This window comes from Notothenia rossii (assembly GCF_949606895.1).
Source record: "Notothenia rossii genome assembly, chromosome: 7".
Classification (NCBI taxonomy): Eukaryota; Metazoa; Chordata; class Actinopteri; order Perciformes; family Nototheniidae; genus Notothenia; species Notothenia rossii.
In genome coordinates, this window is record NC_136905.1 from 3,553,628 (window position 1) to 3,570,568 (window position 16,941).

At 40.4% G+C, this 16,941-nt stretch overlaps 1 protein-coding gene and 1 long non-coding RNA gene across 2 annotated transcripts in view; one reads left to right on the forward strand and one right to left on the reverse strand.

The window, feature by feature from the left end:
* The window catches only part of LOC307012876, an 85,828-nt gene extending 68,890 nt beyond the window's left edge, over positions 1-16,938 (reverse strand). Inside the window, exon 1 of the long non-coding RNA XR_013800751.1 lies at positions 16,283-16,938. This is a non-coding gene — a long non-coding RNA (uncharacterized lncRNA). The remainder of the gene's footprint in view (positions 1-16,282) is intronic.
* LOC307047694 (NLR family CARD domain-containing protein 3-like) overlaps positions 1-16,941 on the forward strand; it is a 38,711-nt gene that overhangs the window by 4,562 nt on the left and 17,208 nt on the right. Inside the window, exons 2-4 of the mRNA XM_079694811.1 lie at positions 9,054-9,138; positions 12,183-12,287; positions 12,767-12,871. Of these exons, the coding sequence (XP_079550937.1) occupies positions 9,068-9,138; positions 12,183-12,287; positions 12,767-12,871 (281 nt within the window). The 5' untranslated portion in view covers positions 9,054-9,067. The remainder of the gene's footprint in view (positions 1-9,053; positions 9,139-12,182; positions 12,288-12,766; positions 12,872-16,941) is intronic.

Genomic DNA, 16,941 nt, shown 5'->3' on the forward strand with positions numbered 1-16,941 from the left:
GACAAAATCAATTGAGAAAGAAATGGGTAAAATCAAATTTGCCAAGTTTATGAACAACAAACGAGTTTTGATACAAGCAACCAGCAAGCAACAGCAGGGAAAAATACTTAAAATGACGACACTCAGTGGGGAAAAAATAAAGGCTCATATCCCAGGAGCAATGGCAATGTTGAGAGGAGTCATATCTGGAGTTCCACTTAATATGTCTATGGATGATGTTAAAAAGGAGATTAAAGGAGGAAAAGTTATTGAGGCAAACAGACTTATGAGCAAAAGAGATGGCACATTGAAGGAAACACTTTCAGTAGTTATTCAGTTTGAGAAAAATATACCGAAATCTGTGCAAATAGGATACATGAACTACAGTGTGAGGGAATTCATCCCAAAACCACTTAGATGCTATGCATGCCAAAGAATGGGACACACAGCAATGCAGTGTAAAGGAAAACTAAGGTGTGCGAGATGTGGAGGCCAACATGAGTATGGGAAATGTGAAAAAGAGGCAAAGATGAAATGCTGTAATTGTGGAGGAGAGCACAGTGCGGCGTTTGGTGGATGTGTAGTGCAGAGAGAAGCCAGAGAAGCTCAGAGGGTCAAAGTACTCAGTAAAGTCTCATATGCAGAAGCCCTAAAGAAGGTTAGGGAAACGGAAGCAAACAATCAGGCTTCTAGTGGAAGGGTTCAAAGAAACTTAGTACAGAGTGGTAGCAACATTTCAGAAAGGCAGGTTACAAATCAAAGCCAAGTACCTGTGGAAATTAAAGAAGATGATAGCATTCTCGTGGTAAAGAAAGTCAACTTTATGACATTCATCTGCCATACCATTAATGTTGCAGCACAGATGAAGAAGAAAAGTGACAGAATCAAAACCATCGTGCAGGCAGCGGAGAAATTCCTTAACATTAGAGATATAAAAGCAGACCAGATACATGAATTACTAGCAACAAAAGATGTGGGAGAAACGGACAACCAGGATGAGGGTTAGCACGTTGTTAATGGTAATTCACATACTCCAGTGGAATGCTAGAAGCCTCATAGCTAATGGACAGGAGTTTAAAAAATATGTCTATGAGTTACAAACATTGCCAGATGTAATTTGTGTGCAAGAGTCTTGGTTAAAACCTCATCTAGACTTTATGATTCCAGGGTTCAGCTCTATCAGATATGATAGAGTTAGCAATCAAAATGGTGGAGGGTGTGTTACTTTCATAAAGGATGGGCTGGCCTATAGGGTAGTCCCATCCCCTGACGACAAGGAATGTGTCATAATAGAAATATGCAGCCCAAGGAAAGAAGGGAACATAAAGCTTATCAATTTCTATAACCCGTGTAAAAATCTGGACATTGAAACCTTACAGACAATAGCAGGGACGGCTCATAGAAGGGAAGTATGGTGTGGTGACTTTAATGCTCACAACAGCCTTTGGGGAAGCAGTCAAACAGACAGTAATGGGGATGTCGTAGAAGAAATGCTAGAGGAAAGATCACTGTTTTGCCTTAATGATGGACAAAAAACAAGAATAGATGTGAATAGGGGGACACAATCATGTTTGGACCTCACACTGGTGACGGATAGGTTAGTTAAATCATGTGAATGGTATGTTAAAAGTGATTCTACCATAGGAAGTGATCATTACCCAGTTTTCACAATCATCAATACAAAGGTATGTAGACAGGAAGGGAGTGTATTTACCAGGTGGTGCTTTGGTAAAGCTGACTGGGAAACATTTAGGCTTTACTGTAAGGAGTCAGCGCAATTGTTAACATTAGAAGGAAGTATAGAGGAGTGCTCAAATCAAGTCACAATGCACATTAAAGAAGCAGCAAATAAAACTATACCTAAAAGAACAACAGAGGGTAGGAAGAAAGTGGTTCCGTGGTGGAATGAGGAATGTAGCAGAGCTATTAAAGAACGAAACAAGGCATTTAGGTCTTTAAAGAAAAACTTGTCACAAGACAATATTTCAGATTATCAAAGGAAAAGGGCAGTAGCCCGTAAAACAGTAAAATACACAAAAAAGACGTCATGGAGAGAGTATTGTTCCACCATTGGAAGAGGAGTAAAGTTAGGGGATGTATGGTCGATGTTTAAACGGATGAATGGGAAAAGGAAGTCGGTTAAAATTCCCGCTTTGATTGATGGGGAGAAAGTGGCAGTGTCAAATGAAGAGAAGGCAGAATGTTTAGGTAGGGCATTTGCTGCGGTGCATAGTGGGGAACACCTTGATGACAAACATAGACAGCAAAAAGAGTGTGTATGAAGAGAAAATGAAAATGTGAGGGAAAAGAGACGGGATGATAATTCAGCTCTTGATGTAGACTTCTCAATAGCAGAACTTAAAATAGCTTTGCAAGGTACAGGATACTCAGCACCAGGACAAGACCAGCTATGCTATGCCATGTTCCGGCAGCTACCAGAGGAAACATTCAAATTAGTTCTGAGACTATTTAATAAAATCTGGAGAAACGGAGTCTTACCAATGAGTTGGAAAACGGCAGTTATATTGCCATTTAATAAGCCAGGGAAGGATCCTGCTAATCCCAATAATTACAGACCCATAGCATTAACATCACACTTATGTAAATGGATGGAGAAGATGATAGTGCATAGACTATCACACGTCTTAGAACAGAGAGGGTTAATAAGTCATTTTCAGAGTGGTTTTCGTAAAGGAAGATCCACAATAGATGCTTTGATTAGAGTAAGCAATGAGGTGGAAAAGACAGTGAAAATGAAAGAGGTTATGGCAATTGTATATTTTGATATTGAAAAGGCTTATGATTCTATGTGGAGGGATGGGTTGCTCATCAAATTGAGTAGAATGGGTGTTGGAGGGAGAATGTATAACTGGATCATGGCTTTTTTATCAGACAGAACATTCAGAGTTAAAGTAGGGGCAGAGGTTTCAAAAGAGTGCAGTATAGAAAATGGTATTCCTCAAGGGAGTTCAATCAGCCCGATATTATTTAATGTTATGATAAATGACATTTTTAGTAATTTGGATGGATGCATAAAATCTGCACTATATGCAGATGACGGGGCCATATGGATACGGGGAAGAAATGTTCCATATGTGTTTGAAAAAATAGGGAAAGCTATAAAGAAAGTGGAGACGTGGTCATACAACTGGGGTTTCAAGCTGTCAGCAAGCAAATCTTGCTTTATGAAATTTACGAATAAACGCAAGATGGAGACTGAGAAGCTTACATTATATGGAAAGCCGATGAGTGAGGTCAATGAATTTAAATATCTGGGGCTATGGTTAGATAGTAAATATACATGGAAAACTCATATTAAACATTTGGAAACAAAATCCAAAAAAGTGTTGAACCTATTAAGAGCAGTGGCTGGATGTGACTGGGGGGCAGACAAACAGGCATTAATCGACATCTATCGGGCAATTATGAGGACAACACTGGATTATGGGTGTTTAATATATGCAGCAGCAGCACAAACGTCATTACTAAAAATTGATAGGTTACAATATAAAGCGTTACGGTTGTGTATAGGTGCAATTAAGTCAACCCCTACTAATGCAATATTAGTTGAAGCAGGAGAGACTCCATTGGAGCTAAGAAGAGAGAAAATTGCTCTTGCTTATTGGGTCAGGTTAAAAGGAAGTGGGGAAGGAAATATCACAAACAAAATACTACAGGAGTGCTGGGAATATTCTAAGTTTCAGGGGCGTGGGTTTGGATGGACAAATAAAGAAAAAATAAGGACATACGGCATGCATGAGTTAGAGTTTTCACCATCAAATCCATTCAGTAGTGTACCCCCATGGCTCTTTCCAATAGTAAATATAGATGTGAGTATAGTAGAAAAGAAAAGAGAGTGGCAAATAAATGAAGTAGGACTCAAAACAAGTTTGTACCTCAGGAATAATTATCACAATTACCTCAAAATATATACAGATGGTTCTAAAAACAAAGAAGAGTGTGTCGGAATTGGTATATATATCCCAGAATTTAAAGTGTCAATATCAAAAAGAGCATCAGACCAACTTTCAGTGTATACAGCAGAAATGCTGGCAGTAGTAATAGGATTACAGTGGGTGGAAGAGGTCAGACCAGACAGGGTGGTGATATGCACAGATTCATTATCCAGTTTACAAAGCATACAGTCAACAACAACTGCCAGAGAAGACATACTCATAGAAATCAATCACAGCCTGTTAAGACTTCACAGAAGCGGCATAGATCTGCAGTTCTGCTGGGTGCCTGCGCATGAGGGGGTGAAAGGGAACGAGTGTGCTGATAGATTAGCAAAAAGTGCACTACAAAAGGAAATCACATTACCAGTTCAACTTGGAAAAGGAGAAGGAAAAGCAGTTATTAAGAAGAAAGGGATGGAGATCTGGCAGAAAAGGTGGGAGAAAGACCAGAAAGGCAAAGAATACCATCAAGTGCAAAAGACAATTACAATTAATATTTATAAAGAAAGAAACAGAAGGGAGGAAGTAATGATAGCTAGGCTCAGACTAAATCACACTGCATTAAATGGTACGCTGTATGTCATGGGGAAAAGTGACAGTGACAAGTGTGGGAACTGTGGAGTTAGGGAAAATGTGGAACATATTTTATTACATTGTGTCACCTATAGAGTTGAAAGAGGGAAATTAAGGGATACAGTTTTAGAGGCAAAGAGGGAGTGGAATGTAGCGGGTATTCTGGGAACAGAAGGAGAAGGAGTAAGAGCTATCAGAAAAGCACTGTTCACCTTTTTGAGGGAAACTGGGATAGGGAAAAGAATTTAACAGTAGACCATGGATGATTTGTTTTTTTTTGTTTTGTTTTATTTATTTTATTTTATTTTATTTTATGGTTTTCTTTGTGATATGCTGGTTTATTAGAGGACTGACATGATGATACACACTCGTGTACAGTAGGTGGCGGTATGCAACCAAAAGCTGTTTGCGACCCGCCATTAAAAAAGAGAAGAAGAAGAAGAAGAAGATTCGCCAATAAAGACAAAAGAAGAAGAAGAAGTAGTAGAAGAAGAAATACGCTAACGCTACAAACAGGCACAACACTGTTACTCTGTTTTTACTGACATGTAACATTTGATTTCACCTCGCTCTATTTTTTTTGACGCACGTTCAAAAACGGGAACATTTTCGGGAGTTTCAACCGGGTACCAGACACCGAAAACGGGGACTCTGCCCGGAAACGGGGACGTTTTGGTCACACACGCTAACATTAAGACTAGCTCACTTGGGGTTGAGGCTTTTTTACACGTTGCTTGACTGCCTGCCCACATATCTGATCTAAACATAGTAACGTGTATTGTGGAAAAAAAATATTTAAAGTTATTTAATAATTGTGACATTTATTGTACTTTTTGATGGATGAATGATGCTCAAAGTGGGGGGGCAAATAATACAACTGAGGGGGCAATGCCCCCTCGTGGCGCCGGGCCCGTACTGGAGTAACACAATTCAATAGTAATTAGCAGCGAACCACTTCAACACGTGTGTTTCGGTGTATTCACAGCATTCATTTTGTTATTCTACAGTATTGTTGTTTTATGGTTATTTGTTAATGTAACCCAATTTGTTTTCTTTGAAATTGAAAAGGATATCGTATTGTGTTTGTTACTTTCGTTGCAGTTGTATATGTCTTAAGTGTAATTTGGCTTGGCTTCCTATTTATGGACATGCTTTTATTTTGAAGGAGAGGTAGCGCTGTTGACAGGAAGTTGTTGTTGCTATGGAAACAACGTGACGGAGATTAACGGAGTGTGTTGGTGTTTGTTTCTCAGGTGGCGTATTAGATGTGTTGAACGCAGCTCTGTTCTTTCCACCACGCGGAACCTCCTTCTTGCAAACATTGCATCTGTCTGTTACACTGCCTTCGCATTCAATTTTATAATATTCCCAAACTGCTGACATCTTCTCTGTCCCGACTCCCGAGTCACCAGCTGAACGTAGCCTCTCGTTAGCTTACTGCTACTATTAGACACTGCGCCCTGCCCACTCTGTTGCCAGATTTGAGAGAAATAAGCAACCAGGTCTATGAAAACAAGCCCCAAAGAAGCAACACATACATGATGTTCTGTCATTTGAAACCAAAACTAAGGCCTCAGGATGACTTTAAGACTTGAACATGGTCATTTTTGTTTTGTAACATTAAATGAAATAATTTTAAAAAAAATTATAAAAATAAAAAGATTCCCGATCCCCGATCTTTTTCTCCCGATTCCGATCTTTTAAAAATCACGTGATCGGCTCCGATCCCCGATCACGTGATCGGATCGGGACATCTCTAATTTAAATGCGAAGGCAAGGTTTTAATTTTTTATTTAAATCTGTTGTTTTTCTATTGTAGAAACTAGGGGTGTAGCGGTTCACAAACATTTCGGTTCGGTACGTACCTCGGTTTTTAGGTCACGGTTCGGTACGTTTTCGGTACAGCAGAAAAAATGATCACTAAACATAAAATATGTTTTTGGGGTCTTTAAGCATTATTAAACTGTGAATAATGTATTCACTCAAATAAATACAAAATATAATAAAATAAACATTATGGTACAGCATTTCGATGAACTGAAATAATCTGTATTTGAACTGTACTGTACTCGTACCTAAGCAGCCAGTTTGACATTAGGACTTGCTTGTCGTTGTATTTTCATGTTTTTTTAAAGAAAGATGAACTTGTCCACATTGCTTGCCGAAAGGGCAGATCTGCTGGCACTAACAATGTCTCCTGCTGTGGAGAACACCCTCTCGCTAGGGACAGAGGTAGCAGCCAGGTAGCGCTTTGCTAACATGGCAACATAAGGATATTTGGCGTTTGTAATAGCTTTGGCTCGGTCTGAACTTGTTGCGAGTGGTGGAGGCTTAAATGCTAGTGGGAGTTGGGTTTGCACTTCAGTCTTTTTTCTTTTGGTACCGGTGATATTCATGTTCGGGTGATGCCTTTTCAAATGAGTGTGCAAGTTTGATGTGTTGCCAGCCGCGTAACCAATTTTAGTTGAACACTGCCGACAAACAGCTTTGGTTCGGTCCACCTGTCTTTGCCGTCATCCTTGTACGTAACTGCGAAACCAAAATGTTCCCAAACCGGAGACTTCAATGATGCTGGAGGATTTTTGAGGTCATCTTTATCTGCGTTCGCCATTTCGACAGTTCCCCAAATTACTGACTAAATTTGAACGCATCCCTGTGACCAGCTCTCATAGTATGCCTCTCGTCCAATGAAATGACTTGCTCGCTCTATGACGCGTTGAACCCAATGTGAGCTAATTACTCTGAACGCTGCGACGCAGCATCTGAGATTACTTCCAAAAAGTTGTTCACGTTCTCAATTTTTAACGTTTAACGTTATATTCGTTCGGTACACTTCGGTACATACTAGTGTTGTCACAATACCAACATTTTGGTTTCGATACCGATACCAAGTCAAGAATTGCGATTCCGATTCTTTTTCGATACTTTTCTTTAAAAAAGGGAAACAGTCTTAAATGTAATTATTGTGCTTTATTTCACACCAGAACCATAACACAAACTTTTAAACAATGAGAACAATAAATAAAATAAATGACAAGAATTCGTATTAAATACAATTAAGTATCATCTCAAACAACTTTTTTGCTTTTCGCTTCTGGCGTCTTTTTTGTCAACAAGCCGAGGCGCAGCGGCAGTTGCACTCGCACTTGCAGCCATGCTTCTCGTTTTCTCAAATGTTCTGGCAGCTAGCGCGTGCACGAGAGATGGGAGGCAAGAGCGTGCTTGAGAGGGGAGGGACTGCAGGCACGGCTGCAGTGCAGGGAGTGGAAGCAGAGCACTGAATTCTTATTGAAACGGCACTTTCTCACCGGAGTACTTTTCCCCGTCATTCTTAAAGTACCGATTCTAATGAAACGGAGGAATCGTAACGTTTTTAACGGCAGGGTATCGCGGTACCTTTCAAGTATCGGTACACCGTGCAACACTAGTACACACTAGGGGTTTCACCAACTAATCGACTAGTCGAGTACCTCTACCACTAGTTGGCGCTGTAAGCCCTAGTCAACTAGTCGTGAACAAAATGGAGACAAACGTGGGAGATGAGGATGCCGACATTGGCGCTGAGGTGCTGCAAAATGCTCCAGCAAAACACGTCTGACATTCAGGGGTCCTCATCCTATGCGCAAATGCGCCGCAATTATGCGCTCTAAGTTCACGAGTGTGCTCCACTAGCAGCACCCCCTCTTTGAACAGCTGTTTGGACCTCATTTTGAGAGCAACAAGAAAACACGGGTCAACAGTGGCGCGGATGAGCTACGGGATTACTGCCAGCAGACACCACATACCCCCACAATGGATAACCGTCTGAAGTGGTGGGCACAAAACGCAAACCGCTTCCCCCGTTTAGCCAAGCTTTCCAGGAGCTACCTGGCTAGCCACCAGCACCCCAAGTGAGCGGATGTTTTCCCTGGCAGGCAACACTGTCACCCGACAGCGGTCAGGTCCCCTTCCCTCACATGTTGATGCTTTTGTCTTCCTTAACGCAAGCCAAAAAACCTGGAAGGGTAGACATCGTTATCGAGGAGCACAGTGACAGCGAGTAAAGTGTTGCGCAATGGATTTACGTTGCATTTATGTTCTTAACAGAGTTTTTGCAGTAGATTTGGTGAGTCCAGTTACTGTTTTTAATTTAATCAGCCTTGTAACAGCATGTAACACAAATTAAAATGCTCCTTTGTTACAGTGTTTAACGTAACTGTATGAATTGCAATACAAAATACAGTTTTACACCTCTCTTTGTGTGTCTTTATTATGACGTAACAACTAGTCGACTGCTATTTTGAAAAACTTGTCGACTAGTAAATATAGGTAGTTGTGAAACCCCTAGTAAACACGTGTACCGAACCGAAGGGCCCATACCGAATAATTTCGATACGTATACCGTTACACCCCTAGTAGAAACTGATCTGAATACTTCTTTGCATTTAATATGTTTTTATACACGTCTTTATTTTCTCAAGGGAATTGAAGGTCCTGATTGATTCCAACCTAAATCATAACTTTGTAATGACTCCTGCTAACACAACATGTTTGATGTGTCTTCAGGTCCTGTTTGCACCATGAGTGGATCTGAGGATGAAGAGGGGGGGGTCCCGCCCTCCAGCAGCACTCTGTCTGAGGAACATGAGAGGTGAGAGGAAGATCTCTGAGATGTGACTGATTCAGAAAAGTGACTGTTGCATCCACTTAGCAGAATATGGTGACAGTTTCTCTTCCCGCCACATGATTACAATAATCAAGATCACTTTACTGGAATGGCTTTTTTCTTGTTTGCTTATGAAATATAAAATGTGGCCTTGTCGGCCCTTGTGACTTTTTATCTTTATATTTGATATGACCTTCGGCCAGCAGATACCAAATTTCACCATTAACGTCTGTTGGATTTTTATATGATCTTATTGTTTTATCTCGTAAAAAATATCTTTTGCAGCCTCAACATTATTTTAAAGACAAACACTATGTGTTATGTGCAACTACACCTGTTGACAGCTTTTCTTAAGGTCGTTAAGATATTTTATTTATATAAAAAACCTATAATTAGTGTTGTGCCTGAGGAGTGACTGGTCCACAGGGAATAAATAATATTTATAAAGCTTTGCGTAGGATTAACGTGGGAAGGTGGCGTACGTAGGACAAAGCAAATAAATACGCCAAGAAATATTCCGATTTATAAAACACTGGGTACCGGCGTAGGACGTGTTTCCCTTTATAAATCACAATCAACTCGAAATGCGCAGCTTTTGCGGGCTTCACGTAACGCCCATATTTGCCTATAAATAATCAAAGAAACTGAAAGCAATTCTAGAACCCTGAAGGCAGGAGAGACTGAAAAGAGTCAAGGGAAGCTTATAAAAGTTAACAGCATTTAATTACACAAAAGATGCGGTGGTGTACAAAATGAAATGTGCGAGTGGAGGCGCTCTCCACATCCGACCGGTCAGTTCAGGTCAGGGGGTCGAAGAGATCAATTCTTGGCTTGCTCTTCCTGTTGTCATCTGAGGTCTTCTCCTATTGGCCGGCGTCGTCGTCGGGGGGCGGGTCCAATGCAATTCCTGCCTTTTTCTGTAGCTAAATTGCATCATTCTGGTGTCTGTGGTTATTTAAACATTCCCTGCTACACATTATTCAGCGTCAATAAATGAGTGCTAATCCCAGTGTGCTCAGTGTACAACATCACATGTCATTTCACCTTGGTTCAAGGTTTGAAATCGTATGATTCCGCCAGATGCTAATGCTAACCGGAAGTGACGAATTTTCAGAATAAAAGTGTTAAGCTAATAGTGAGAACTTCCGGTTTTTCAGAATAAAACTGATTTAAATCAAATAGTGTATTTAATTCAAATTACGCCATATCAACATTGATTTTAATTTCTAACAAAACACACCGTATTAATATTCATTTTTGACTGACTGCATGAAGAAGATCGCAGGAAATGACGACAGAACAGCTGAAAAAAACATCTCACACCGTGTCAGATTTTGGTTCTTTTGGGGAGGTGGAGATAAATCATATTGTTTGGTGGATGCAGTTTGAACCAGAGTAGCAGCATGGAGGTCGGATCGTCACCAAAATAAATAAATAAGTGGTCCGAAAAAAGTGAATGACAAAATACACATAACCTTCCTCAGGCTTTGTGTTTGTGTGTTTGTGCCGGGGACAGGAGACCCCCCATGATGAGAAACTGCAAGAAAGTATCGGGGAATCCCTGCGGAGTGGAGTCCTGACGACTGGATCTGACATTTTTTATTTAATTTGGTGGTTTGTGTTCCAGCTGTCAATCAGCTGTGCGCAGCGTCTCCACTGCAGCCTGTGCAGCCCCGCAGCAACTCTATATCCACCAGTTAAAGGAAATAAAACAAATTGTGTTGTATCAGCTGTACAATTTACCAAATATGGTGTTCTTAATTTCCATACCTGTGTTTTACGAGCGACTTATCTTGTCCACATTGCTTGCCGAAAGGGCAGACCTGCTGGCACTAACAATGTCTCCTGCTGTGGAGAACACCCTCTCTAGGGACAGAGGTAGCAGATACAGCCAGGTAGCGCTTTGCTAACATGGCAACATAAGGATATTTGGCGTTTGTAATAGCTTTGGCTCGGTCTGAACTTGTTGCGAGTGGTGGAGGCTTAAATGCTAGTGGGAGTTGGGTTTGCACTTCAGTCTTTTTTCTTTTGGTACCGGTGATATTCACGTTCGGGTGATGCCTTTTCAAATGAGTGTGCAAGTTTGATGTATTGCCAGCCGCGTAACCAATTTTAGTTGAACAATGCCGACAAACAGCTTTGGTTCGGTCCACCTGTCTTTGTCCGTCATCCTTGTACGTAACTGCGAAACCAAAATGTTCCCAAACCGGAGACTTCAATGATGCTGGAGGATTTTCGAGCTCAACTTTATCTGCGGTCGCCATTTCGACAGTTCCTCAAATTACTGACTACATTTGAACGCATCCCTGTGACCAGAATTTGAATATGGTAAACGGCATAAAACATGATTAAACATGATAGTTTATAAAACCATGCTCGTATCTATACAACCTATAGAGAAAAGCAAAATGGCGTCAATTTAGATTTAGGTAATTCTGTCCTCCTGCTTACCGCATCATTTATGAGAAAACATTTCATAACATTAACACAACATATTCGAGGTTTTAAATAATATTTCCGTATATTTATGTCTCCAAGTTATGTTTCTGTGTGCACTGAGGACTCTCAAACAGGCGTTTGTTTAATCATTTTAAGATTGGCTTTAATCAATTTGCGAAAATGAATTCTTCATATATGATAAATGAGAGGTAACATTTTATTTATGGTATTATTTCCACATATTTCTCTCCATTCTTCCTTCTGCCAACGGTGTCACCGTTTCTCATCCCTCCCATTTTTGTGCGTAGTGCATACGCATGGGTTAGAGTTTGCGTGGAGGACCGCACATTTTCCTGTCAAGTTAGTATTTTATAAATTGTAAACATTGCTTAGAAACTGGCGTACGCCATGTTTTGAGCGTACGCACCGTTTTATAAATGAGGCCCCAGGAGAGGATTCCGTTTTTATATAACGCAATCTAATGTATTTGATTCAGTTCAGAGCAAGTCCAAACATCTTTAATTGGGTAGAAATCAAATGCTGCTCTTTACAGGAACTAATGATGTTTAAAACATGTGTTGTTTCCACAGACCGAGAGCAGGGTCTCCAGCCCCCAGCTGTCTGTCTCTGAAGAGTGACCGCTCTAAAGGGGAACCTCCACTCTTCAGTGATGAACCTGGACCCCCAGACACAAAGTAAGAGTCTGTTTCTACTGTAACCTGAAGGGGATTCAGCTTTTATGTTTTCTGATAATATAAACTGCTTTTAATATAATTACATGAGCACAGTACAGAAACACACTGGAAGAGAGTAAATAAGTGGTTAGTAATAACTTGGTGAGCAGGGTGTGTTTAACATTAGCATATCTACCACAATGCTACATGCTCCTCACTGATGTCTTCCTACCACTCCCTGCACCCAGGTCATCAGTGATAGTAATTAATCTACTATAGTGAAATCATTCTCACACTCAACATGTAGGACTTTGTTTTAGGTAAAGCTAAAAAATGACAAACATTTCAAACTTGTAATCCTCACAAATGACTGGTAACTACGGAAACCCACAAACACGACTGTAAAACAGAAAGTTGAGGGCAAGTCTAAAAATCTTTAACCAGGTAATGTTGCTCTTATGAAGAACTAATGATGTTTAAAACATGTGTTGTTTCCACAGACAGAGAGCAGGGTCTCCAGTCCCCAGCTGCCTGTCTCTGAAGAGTGACCGCTCTAAAGGGGAACCTCCGTACTTCAGTGATAAACCTGGACCCTCAGACACAAAGTAAGACTCTGTTTCTACCGTAACCTGAAGAGGATTCAGTTGTTACATCATCTGGAAATATAAACTGCTATATTTATAATAAATACAGAAGGGCAGTATATTACAGAAACACAGTAAATGTAGTTAACCGGAGCCTGTTTTCCAGGTCTCAGGCTCGAAAATGACATTTCCAGAACAAATGACTATATCTTCCCTTCTAAAAGGGTCACATTTATAATCTTTTTTCTCAAAGCAATGATAAATCTATGAGTTGGATGTAGAAGAGTCAGAATCAATATAGATGCTTTTATTTTAAAGTAAATTCAGATTGAACATGGTAAAAAAAATGTAAATTATAGTGTCCGTCCAAAAGAAAAAACATTACTATAGTGAAAACCACCCTTGAATGATGGGATAGACTAAAAGCTTTAGGAATCCAAACTACAACATATAATAAGTACCCTGTATCAAGATTGATGCAAAACAAGTGAAATTTGACCTTTTTAGGGAGATTTAGCAAAAAAAAACACTTCTGGGGTCATTTGGGTGGATTTGACCTATCTCTGGCCCCCCTTGGTCGATTTTGATGATTGACATCTCTTTCTAACCGCTAGAGCCAATGAAATCGAGGGGAACTCCCACATACACACACACGTTACCAAATAATGAGTGAGAGTGACGCGTAGCCAAAACAGGAAGCTGTCATACACTCTGAAGCTATCATTAGCAGCTAATATTAAAACTCCGTTTTTGACATAAAAATTGAATTATGGATTATCAATAATTTTTTCAAAGTGACACAGACACATTGGATTAACCTATGGATTAACCTTCAGCCGCGTTTTTATCGTTTTAATGCCATTGAACACAACTTTTGATCAGAATAACAGCTAAGGTGAGCATATCTCCGTGTTTTACTACCTAAAGCTACGTTGTGTGTTGTCTGTATTTGCTTCCCCTGTTGCAAGTTCTTATCGCTCAGTGATGATACTTATATTTCTATAATCTGTGGAATCTCAGCATGTTAGCTAAGCTTGTTTGTGCAGATCCGATAAGTACATCGATCGATTTATACCTAGAGTTTTGTACTAAGTGCGTTAGCATGTTTTCGCTCAGGGCTCATTTAGACCCTTCTTGTGAGACTTGTGTTTTGTTTCGGTAAAAATGGTTCATATCATCAGTTAGCTGAGTTTCTTCCAGTTAGGAGGGTATGACACATTCATAGTTTTTTAAATATTAAGAAGCCCTGAGACCAGCCGCGGCGTTATGGGTGGGCCTACTGGGCCTAGGCCCACCCACTCTGTCACTGGGCCCACCCATTCATTGATAAAAAATGACTGGGCGAACATATAGTTTCCAACATTTTTAGTTTTGATTATCAAAACTAACAATTACATAATAAAATAAGAGCAAACATGTGTTTCCCTTTAAAAAAAAGCAACATGAATTAACGTAATCAGGCAACGTAAAATGGACCGAACTCATAGTGGAAGCGCGAGCAAACACATCGTAGAACGTCTCGTGGGCGCGCGCAGATGAAGGGGGACAGTGTACTACACACACACACACACAAAATATACCGCACTCACTAACGATGTCACAACAATCGATGTTCAGGTTTTTTTCAAGAGTAAGAACAGAGTCGCCGCCGCCGGAACCACCACACTCATCATCTTCACAGCAGTTGCCGCCTAAGAGAGACGAGAGTGTATTTAATGTTTTGCCCCCGCTGAGCTTAGTCCCTCTGCGGGACGTAGCACCCGTTGCAGGATAACAGAAAATAGCATCCCAGTGCCGGACCTATCAGCCAGATGACCCGGCTACACAGCCAAAGCTCATAAAGTAGCCTACCCTCAGACACTTTTCGGACAAAGGAAAAGGAGCTTTGCTGCCCACTGGTATGACAAGTACACATTCTTTGAGTATAGCATTAGCAAGGACAGTGTGTTTTGTAAAATGTGTGAGAAGTGGGACCGGCGTAGAAGATTCAGTCGCCATGGTTACAGGGACTGGAAACACATCGACTATGCTCTCTGTAAACATGAATGCAGCGCAGCTCATGCAATAGCTATGGTGAGAAATACAAACTACAAACAGTGCGAGAAGTCTGACCATGGAACCAGTGTTCGAATTAGGCAAGACAATTTTATTTATATAGCACTTTTCAGCACGTGGCGATTCAAAGTGCTTTACAGATTAAAAGCAAAAGACATTTAAGAACAAATACAACATAAATACATTATTTACAGCATAAATACATTATTCCCATTTGCTTTCGGGGGAGCCCTATTTATTTATTTTTTGGCATTCATATGGCAGACCTGAAAGATGTATATGTTTCCTGCACTAGATCAACATTGATTGCCAATACCTTGTTTGGTAGGACATCTTTTTTTCTCATCTCCGAAATCTCGATCGCTTTTTCGTTTGCCTGGCTCTTATGGTGCTTATATAAATCTTTTTCCGCAGGTTATTCTGTTGATCACTGCTGACTTTTCTCTGAATCCACTCTTGTGAAAGGTGCACTCCGGTGGATTTTTCTGCGAGCGGCAGGGAGATCAATATACTTTGTATATATACTATACGTTGTTGAAGCCTCTTCACGCTCCGCATCGGCAGGCCTCTCCCTCGGTGTGGAACTGTCAAACTCGACCTTAACGCCTTTTACAGCCGGCCAACTAAAAGTTGTTCCGTTCACGTTGTCATTTTTAGACTCCTTCGCTTCTTTGCTTGTGAATCCAAAAGCTGCGAGGCTTGGCTGTTTTCGTTTCGCCATATTTTGTATTCCAAAGCCAGAGTTACAAAAATATCAATATGAACATTTCAAATACGCCGCCGTAACGATAGCAACGTAGGTAGCGTAAAGAATGCAGCGCCGCCACGTACAGATGGCAACACCCAGAAATATTCACAAATATAAAACAAATATTCAGAAGCTGTAATGAACAATGACTATTATTTATTTCAAGAACTTTTGTTGACAGAAACTCAACATTTCTAATTTGTGTGACACAAATATGCGGCTCCCCCTACTTATCTCAAAGTCGGCCTTCGGCCTTTCTGCAACGGCAGTTTAAACTGTATTTCCTTTCTCCTGTAATATGACTTGATAGCTTTAAACTCCGCACACTGAGCTCTGATTGGTCAGCAGGTTAGCAACTGACTGTGTGAACGTGAACATTAATAGAATATCACCTCCCATCCTCAGAGCAATCTGACTATTATAACATTAGCGTTAAGAAAGCTTACTTAAATATCTGCCACAACATAAGTAACCGGATCAGAGTAACATTAAGTACAGTCCGCGGCACTGTGAGTGCAGACGTCGATGTGTCCCATTATCATTCATATCACATCATAATATATCATATATCTCCTGATCTGAGTCAGCTTCTTGAGACGTATCTGGCCGTGCAACACTCACAGTGTCACATACTGTATGCAGAAGTATTATTTTAAGCAACACATTAAGTTGACGAAACACTCGAGTCAAATGTAATTAAAGTCAGATCGTGTTTTAGACGGGGCAGTGATATCATAAACCTGTTAATGTACGCATTCAAACACTTTTTATTTTACCAGTTGTATTCACCTTGCAGGTGCAGCTATGTGGCTTTGATCCTGGATAAAGTGTTTAAGTCATGGATGTTAAAAGTTTAACTTCTTCATATGTCTAATATTATAGTTGACTTTTCATTCAGGAAGTATGACGCTGCGCTGTCAGTACGCTTGTCCATGTTTGTGATTGGTCGAATGTTGCTAACCCCGCCCCTTTCATGTGAACGCCCACTGTGCCGGACAGACAAACCCTTGCTTGAGTTACCGAGTTGATAATTAACGTCGTAGGACCGCTTAGCGAGAGCGCGTTTGTTTTGGGTTAGTTAAGCCAGATTACTCAAACAGATCCAGGGTATGTTGAACTGGATTCGTAGTACAGGCATCTGGTGGCTACGGTTAGTTAATGTTCTACCTTGAAACACCTTTTTTTTCATGTACCATTAACAAGCTTTAATCCTTTTGACTTTGTTTATAGAGTCACCTTTTTTTCTTCAGTGTTTGTTTGACTTAAATCAAACACTAATGAGTTTTTT